General features: G+C 35.7%; 1 protein-coding gene across 1 annotated transcript in view; it reads right to left on the bottom strand.

Annotated features, from left to right (window-relative positions):
- Nucleotides 1-2,823: 2,823 nt before the first annotated feature.
- The window catches only part of Cep89 (Centrosomal protein 89kDa), a 9,577-nt gene continuing 2,950 nt past the window's right edge, over nucleotides 2,824-9,450 (bottom strand). Inside the window, exons 3-4 of the mRNA XM_017610587.1 lie at nucleotides 4,537-4,827; nucleotides 2,824-4,471 (exon numbers count right to left, since the gene is read on the bottom strand). Of these exons, the coding sequence (XP_017466076.1) occupies nucleotides 3,128-4,471; nucleotides 4,537-4,827 (1,635 nt within the window). The 3' untranslated portion in view covers nucleotides 2,824-3,127. The remainder of the gene's footprint in view (nucleotides 4,472-4,536; nucleotides 4,828-9,450) is intronic.

Here is a 9,450-nt window from a genome sequence, read left to right as displayed (position 1 = left end):
AATAACAAAACTCCATACCGATCCCAAGTCTCCTTGCAATTGCAACAACGCATTTTCAATATGGGCTGGCAGTATTTTAAGACCACAAGAATTGGGAAGCATTCTTGAATTCCTTTTATATACAATGTAAATACAATTCTTTCAAAATTTCAAGTCATCTGAAGTATGTTGACTTATACTTGCAACAATGCACTTTCAACATGGGTTGGCAGTACTTTAAGACCATCAGAAGAGGCTGGCTGTAGAAATTTCATCTACTTATAATATTATTCATCTGCTGTTAAAAGAATAGCCCATCTGAAGTATGTTGACCTATATTTGCAACAATGCACTTTCAACATGGTCTGGCAATACTTTAAGACCATAAGAATGGGCAGGCAACCTTGAATTCATTTTCCATACAGTGTAAATAAAATTCTATCAAACAGCCGTGCTCCCATTTTCAGAATCGCAACTATTTTGTGTTTTACTTTTCAAAGCGCAAAATTACGTGCTCCAATATTCGCAAATCGGAAAATTTTTGCGGTTTCAAATCGGTTGCCGATGAGACGGTGGAATAAAAAGTAAATGGCAAAATTAACATAAATAACAAGCTAGCTTAGTTTAAGTTTATTTTTGATTATGCGCATTATATTTTGCAATATTTTTGGCGTCCTAAAATTAACTTTTTATGTTGATTTTATTTGTTAAATTCACTATTTATTATACACACCTCCGTTTTGGGCAACGAAAATTTATCGAAGCAACGAAGATTTACGGTTTGGTGTGGACGACACATGTGCGATAATTGTTGCATACCTTCAAGTGATGGCTTTTAAGAATGCTGGAAACGATTTGGAAAATGGAACTTATCGATAACAAAAAGTTGCGAATTCAGGAGCACCCAAAAATAAAAGCGTACGTTTTTTACAAAAACGCAAATCGCAAAAATAAGTGGAAATGGGAGCGCGGCTGAAAATTTCAAGTGATCTGAAGTATGTTGAGTAATTGGCTGGGTCGATTTTGTATGGGGGAAAATAAAATGCATTTGACAGTATTGTAATAGTAATTATATGATGTCTTATATCTAAGCCAATTGTTATTGGTCACGAAAGATTAATTTAAAACTTATCTTTAGCCCGCGCAATTCAATCAAAATGTATGAATTTTGAAAATGAAACTTTGGCTTGAAATATCTATGAAATGCGTCAATTGTTATAAACAGGACGATATATCAAATTAAGGGTTATTAAATTTAGTACCTCACGTTCATTTATCAGTTTTCAATATCTCTACAAGTTTTTCAGATATTAAGATAAAACTTACAAAAACTATAATTTTCCCTTACCTTCCTTCATTACTTCAGCCACCAAGTGAAAAATGCAAAAAAGTGAAACGCGATTTATTTCAAACGTTTTAATGTCTTCGGATGTTTATTTAATATTAAGAGGGCCATGAGTCTGGTCACGCCGATTTGGTCAGTTTTCAAGATCGTGGTGAATGAAGTCAAACATGTATTGTCAAAGATTAGGAATCGTGTGATAAGTTAATAGTAGTTTCAAGCATATAAGTATTTACAAACATTAACATAATACAATTAGAGTGAGAAACGCTCATTTTAAGTCTATTTATACTGTCTTGAAAATTGATGTGGAATGGTTTCATTAGTCACCGAAGAAGCACATTTTTCGCGGTTTCTAAATTTGCCTTTATATGAAAGTAGGGGACCAGCAATAAGTGTTTAGATATCCATAAATATTTAAGGTAATTCTATTATGTGAAAAAGTGACTGGAGGTAAATGCAATAGTCTTTATCATATCCTGGGAAATCCTTTTGAGCACTCTCTAATTGGACGATATTGCTTCGCATTCAGCTTCAACGAAAAAAGTCACTCCCTGGCACACTTTTCTGTAATCCGGTTCTTCCATTTAAAAGTTATTTATACAATTGAAGAGAAATTTAGTTAGAAAAAACTGGAGATCCACTTAAGTCTTTCGATATAACTTTGGTAAATGTTACTCGATCGGTACGTAGTAATTACCAAATTGAATGCGAGACTTACTGTTACTGATTTATGATAATAATATGATGAAAATCGTTCAGATTATAAACAAATTATTTTAAAATAAAAAAAAATTTGAACATTTTTTTTAATTTTTCTATATTTGCAATTTTTACATAGTATGCATAAACATAAGTAAACTAATTAGTGTTTCTAGAAGTTGTGCCTGTTCAGTGTTTCCATACACAATTGCATAAACCAAATTTTTCTACGATGATGGAAAATAATGGCTTTTTTATTAGAGCTACCGAAACTGTTCCTATATTTGCAAAAATTCGTAAACTATAGCTAATATTAAACAAAGATTAGAATATTTGGAACCAGCGACCTAAATGCACGCCAGCAGTATTAATACTGTTCTTTACATCTTTTGACTATAGGCAGGGCAATTCTCAAGAGAAAAATTACAATTTTATTGAAAAAAGATAACTTTGAGATTAACGATAAGCTAAAAGGCTGCGATAAATGATATTTGTTTGTATATTTTGCGTTAACGGATTCATTATCTAATAATATGCACCAAACCTTTTTGCTGAACCCAGAATTTTTAACAAGGATTGGTCTTATTCGACTAGTGTGCTGTGCGTCACTTGGCGGTCGATGCGCGGGCTCTTACAATTAAAATAAAAGACTAATATTTTGCAGGCTTGTTGTTGACTTCATGATACAATATATTTTCACTATTACCAAGGTATTTGAGAAAAATTAGATTTTCGACCCGCCCTATTGAGTAATCGGTTTTTATTGGCATATTTAATAGCTAAAACGTATGGTCAAAACCGCTGTTCAGCAGCCAGACCTGCGGATCTGGATTTATATATTAACAAGCTAAGCTCACATAAAATTTCAATCGATCTGAAGTATGATGATTCTTTTGGTCATGAGCTCTTCGTCTAGTAGCACAAAGAAGAAATCGAACTTTCTGAGTTGTGAGAAAAACAAGCACAACAAATTTATAGCTTAAATTCCGAGATTTGACTGTGTAAACGTACTTTAAGTTAATTTAATTCGTATATGTGGGTATGGTTTGATTGGAAGAAACGCTACAATCATTACACCGTTAAATGAATAATGATTTATTCCTTCTACTGCGCTTGTTCGGTGACGCCAAGTTTCCCTTTAAGTATGTTCCTTATGGTCTCCTCTTTTTGAAATAGTTTCCTTTGCATTTTATCAATTTCCTGCAAATGGCGAGCATGCAACCCGCGCACTTGTGACTCCTTATGCTTTACGATTGTCTCAAGGCGTTTCAGAGCATCCCAAGTGTTTTGTATATTCGCCTGTCCCTCTTCAATTTTTTGAGCCCATTGCAACGCAATTCGCAGGCGAGCTTTCAGCCGATCTCGTGACCGCTTTATTTTTTCGGCCGTTCGCTGGAAAGAAGCTGTGCGCATTTGGAGGTCTTCTGCTGCAGCGTGCATTTGCTCTAGCTCCTTCTCCAAAGTTTTCCTTTCCGTCTTCAATTCAGCAATCTTATTACTGTCTTCCGCATGGCGCACCCGAAGCTCTTCTATTGTATTTTCTAGAATTTTTTTCTCGCTGCTATACTCCGATTTCAGCTCTTCTGATAGGGCCTTACATTCTTGCAAGGCGTGCGCCATATTGTCAGGTGATTGTTTCGCGACACTTTTTAGTGATGCAAGTTCGTTCTTGCAGCGCGTGTAGGCCGATTGCAAATGCTCCATGTCCAGGACTAGTGATTGCATTTTCTGTTCGTAGCAATGCATTACTTCCACAAGCTTTTCCTTGGCCAAGTCACATTTTCTTGTTTGCGCTTCAGCTTTCGCCCGACAAACATCGGCTTTGGCTTGTAATCTAGTGCGTTCTTCACGCCACGAACCCACCTCTCGACGAAGACTTTCGTTTTGCTGCAATAAGCTATTATTTTCTTCTAGGGTGCGTTTAAGCTCTCCAGTGAAGTGTTCAAATTCTTCCATATACTGTTGTATTAACTGTTCTTTGTCACGTATCATTTCGTCATATGACTGAAGTAATGGAGAAAGTGTATGTGTATGTAAAGCGCATTCCTCCCAGGCTGTAATGGAAAAATTCTGATTGGGCACGTCACCAGTACCATTTTTATCGGAATTACTTTTCATATTTGTGACAATAGGCATTCCGTTTTTAGACACACGCAAACGATCCTGATATCTTTCAATTTGTACATTAAGACGATAAACCAGAGTCTTCATCATAGCTACATCCGATATAAGAGTTTGCTTTTCAGTCGAACATTTGGATAGTTGTTGACTTAACTCCTGACAATGGCCACAATTAGCGATTTCGTGCTGTAGGGAATCTATGCGCTCTTCAAGATTATGTACGTGCAATCGCAGTTCTTTGTTTTGGGCATCAAACTGTTCATTGAATTTATGCAAGGTTGCTAATCGTTGAAGCAATGTATCCATTTGCTTATCCTTAGATTGAAGCTTGAAAGAAAAACAATTAAAATATTTTTCAAATACGGGCCTCTTGTGTATTTCATATAAGCTACCAATTCATTGAAGTAACTGTTGACACGGCTGGCATTGTGGTCTTCCGAGCGATGCTCTGCTGACCGAGAACGACGGCTAAAATTACCCGAAATGGTATGGAGTTGTTTTTGTGCATGTCGTTTTTTGTGAGCTTTGCGATTAAGATCCTGCGAATATTTTGATTCCATTTGTTGGTGGCAGTCAGATAGATCCAAGTCTGTAATAATAACGTGCTTTCGCCCACTTTCATTTTGTGCCGTCGTCATCTTGGCAAACCAAATTTTCAATAAATGTTCAAATATATATATATTCTTTTTTCATTCAGTGACAACAGTACCCTGTAGTCAAATGTACTAGTTGTAAACAACTTACCTCACAACTAATATGAACCACATGCCCAACTAGTCAGCCAACTGTCTTTTTTCCTTGCAATCAACTGGTATTTTTAACATGGGAATGTCCTACGAGATGGCAAGTGTCAGATTTCGGTCAGAAATATATCAGTCTCATGCTAGTTCAAAATTGACAGAAAATACTAGTTCAATTATGGACTAAAACCACTACTTTGAGAGTCAAAAAATAAAATGAATTCATGAATATACAATAAAACACTTTTGAATTAGTACACTTTAATATATTACACATTTTTATTTAGCAGCCTTAGATTTGCCAATAATTAGTGTTAAATTTTTGAATATTAATTAAAAGGAAAAATAAATTCATAAATATTTCAAACTTTCGGACATAAATTTAAATACATTTTATTAAAAGTAAAAGGTTTCAGGTACAATAAGTACTATATTTTTTCTTTTTAATAATATTGAAATGCAATAGAAAACATTTTAGTTAAAAATAAAATGAATACCTTAGTTCATTTTTGAGTAAACTGAAATAAAAAAAAAAGTTTTCATTCAAATAAATTAAATTCATTAAATTTGCACATTTCAGTCTTTTCTTCTTAAAATTTTACAAAAGTAATAATTAATGTTTAAAATTTGAGATATGGATAAAAATACAATAAATAAATAATTCAAGCAGTTATTAAATATTCTTAATTTTTGTCTATAGTTTGCCTTGATGATTAATAATAGAAATTAATCAAATAATTATAATCATGTTATTAAAACAAGTCAAAAATAATTGAAAATGATCAAAATTAACAAAATAATGATGTTATTAAAAATTAATGAATTAATTAAATCTTTTTTGTTAAGTAATATGGGTATTTAATCATTAAACGGATATCCAAAAGAACATGCCCTAATTAATAATTTTTATGAATATTAATCATTATTTAACAGGTCTGGTATAATTGAATACGTACTCACTTTAATGGTTTACAATATACCCAAATAAAAGTTATAATATTTTGTGTACTTTATTGTATTACACTGTCGAAGTCAAATAAAACAGGGCACGAATAAATCGTTTTATACTTGGTACAAGTCTGGTCATTTTCGAAGTAGTAGTTCGGTTTCAGTAAGGAAATTCTAGTTGTAAACTGACTAGTTTGGGGTTTCACTACAGGGTACATGTCCACACAACCTGAAAACGCGAATAGTAAACAAACAAAAACCCGTCACCATGGCGACTGCTAACCATATGTGGAGTGTTTGTACACTCATTGATTTAAGGGTGCCTGCCATGGCGGACTTATATAAACCAGTTGCATTAATTACATTCGTCTACATTATATAATAAAATATCGTAGCATGAGCAATAATAAAATGTGGGGTGCGTTCAGAAATGTATCAAGCCGAAGCATTAAAGTGAAAGTACATAACGTGCATTGCGTCGCCGTCTCCGTCACCGACAGTTGTCAAAAAAGTTGAATGGAAAGCTGATGGAGTCGGTGACACACAAATTAGCTCCACTTTCAACTTTGCTTATGCATTTGCGTTAAGTGACAACTATTCCCTGTTTTGTTTACATGTTTGAACGTAAAGTTTTTCAGTTTTTAAAAATTTTTATATTTATGGAAAAACGAAATTTAAAAAATTATGGAGGAATACCTAATAGAAGAATTGCAAAAGTAAAACGCAAATTTTGCAAAGATTAGCAGCGAGTTCATGAGTTTTCGAACGCAGCGTTAAACGGATGGTGTGTAACTTGGCGCATAATACTATGTCTCCATTGAGAGATTTATCCATTAAGATTTAATAGATCCAGTTGCTAAATCACATCCGTCTCCATTACCACAACGAAATATGTTTGACGTTCACATTTTTAAATATTTGATGTTTGCTTATGTATGATTTTATAAATACAGTTGCGGACATTGATATACAGACAGATAAAAGGAAGGTACCAAACGGAATTTCATTATATGAGTTCTGAATATTATTGGCTTCTTATTCGTGGTAAATATGTATGTATATTATATAGTTTGGAAAGTGTATAGAACGGTACCATATTCCGAATCATTTTCCCGAATTTAAGAAAAATTATCAAAACGGTAAAAAACATTTGCGGAAAAAAAAATTTTTGTAGAACTCTCTTATTCATAGGAGGGAACCGAAAATGCAATCGTGGGCCTTTGGCATATCATGAATACGAACTGAGTTCTAGAGGATGTTCGGTGCAATGTTATCGAAGCAGAACCATTACCGAAATTTATAATTTTTTTGTCGCAGTGCGTAAATGACTTATAGAAAGCGGAGAAGATAGAAGCGGATGATATTATTATAAAACATTTCTCTAAGTTTTTATTTTTTAAAACAATACTTTTTTAATTTATTACAACCAAAGTTATGTAAATATGTATTACTAATTTTCCTCCCAAACTAACAAAAATATAAAAATCCCTAAAAATACGAAATTTCATGTTATTATGATAGGCTAGATTTCAATGTCCTCAACTGTATATTGAAAACACAAATGTCATTTGATTTATGGCATGTGAATTTGTGGTTACCACATCCAACAAATTGTACTTATTGATCAATATTATTGAAGATTTGACGAAGATTTANGAATATTGTACCATTTGTTACATTTTCCAAACTATATATTATACGTATTTACCACGAATAATAATAAAGAATTCACATAATGGAACTCCGCTGCTGGTACATTCCTTTTATCTCTCTGTATTTCAGTGTCCGCAACTGTATTCATGAAATCAGGCATAAGAAAACGACAAATATTTAAAAATGTGAACGTCAAACATATCTCGTTGTAGCAATGGAGACGGTTGTGATTTAGCAACTGGATTTATTAAATCTTGATAGGTAAATCTCACAATGGAGACATAGTATAAACTAAATATAATTGATAGAAATGCCAGATATGCGCAACCATGGCTATAAACCGAATTGTACCTTAGTTGCGTAAATAAGGCATTTCCATCAATTATAAAATATATTAGAAATAAAAGAGACTGATGCTTTAGCTTGATGCATTTCTGAACGCACCCGTGATGTTCGTAGTGACAGCTCGTTTTGACACTCCCTTAGATCAAGGTTGAATAATGGAAGTACAAGCAAAAGTTGGAAAAAGAAATTTCACCAAGGCGTATTTATATAAGGTGGTGTTGTTTTATCAGCATTACGTAGTGTTTGATTGTCAAATTTGTTTATTTCGCTAGCGAGTGTTTGTATTTTCTGTCGCCCTTTTTCATTCGGGGAAGAATAGACGAAATTTGCTAAAAGCAAAAACAAAATACAAATAATTGTTGTATTTGTTGAATCCATATCACCTTGGCGACTTTAATGCTAAGGTGGTCAAGGAAGGGATCTTTGGCGCCACTGTCGGAAAATTCCGCCTCCACGACGAAACATCCGATAACGGACTGAGGCTGATCGACTTCACCGGGGCCCGAAACATGGTAATATGTAGTACTAGGTTCCAGCATAAGAACATCCACCAAGCTACATGGCTGTCTCCAGATCCAAAAACGAGAAACCAAGTCGATCATGTTGTGATAGATGGAAGGCATGCTTCAAGCGTTTTAGACGTACGTACACTCCGAGGGCCAAACATCGACTCGGAACACTATCTTGTTGTAGCCAAGATACGCATCCGCCTAGGCCAATTTATTCGCCACTCAACTAACACACCTGCTCTCTGAGAGCACTCTTCAACAATCCGACATACGCGAGCAGTCGAACCCCATTTCCCGATCATTAAGTACCGCCGCCGAATAAGTAGTTGGATTTCAGCGAACCCGAAAAAACAACTGGTACGATGAGGAATTTCAAGCAGCCGCAGAGAAAAAATACGCCGCCTATAGGGCCGTGCTGAGATCGGGCGCAACGCGAGCCATGTGGGATCGTTATAGGGAACTGAAGAAGNCGAACCCCATTTCCCGATCATTAAGTACCGCCGCCGAATAAGTAGTTGGATTTCAGCGAACCCGAAAAAACAACTGGTACGATGAGGAATTTCAAGCAGCCGCAGAGAAAAAATACGCCGCCTATAGGGCCGTGCTGAGATCGGGCGCAACGCGAGCCATGTGGGATCGTTATAGGGAACTGAAGAAGGAAGCGAGACGTATTTGCCGCAATAAGAAGAGAGAGGCCGAAATACGTGAGGGCGAAGAGCTTGAGATGCTGGCCGACAGGGAGAACGCCCGAAAGTAGTGAAGAAGACGAACCCGATCCTCAGTCGATGATGATGGAGTAGCTGTCCCACCGCCTGACTATGACGAGGTACGAATAGCGATTACGCGGCTGAAAAACAACAAAGCTGCTGGAGCTGACGGCCTGCCAGCCGAGCTATTCAAGTACGGCGGCGAGGAGCTGATGAGGTGCATGCATCAGCTCGTATGCAGAATATGGTCAGATGAACGCATGCCCGACGACTGGAATTTAAGTGTGGTCTGTCCAATCCACAAGAAAGGCGACCCCGCCATACGCCCCAGCTACCGCGGAATCAGCCTTCTATGCATAGTTTATAAGGTCTTATCGAGTGTATTGTGCGAAAGACTGAAGCCC

This window comes from Rhagoletis zephyria, unplaced genomic scaffold (genome assembly GCF_001687245.7).
Source record: "Rhagoletis zephyria isolate East Lansing unplaced genomic scaffold, Rhagoletis_zephyria_1.1 Rzeph_scaffold_00321, whole genome shotgun sequence".
In the NCBI taxonomy this organism is placed as follows: Eukaryota; Metazoa; Arthropoda; class Insecta; order Diptera; family Tephritidae; genus Rhagoletis; species Rhagoletis zephyria.
The sequence above is the reverse complement of the archived record's forward strand: the minus strand, read 5'-3'. Positions and strand labels throughout refer to the sequence as shown.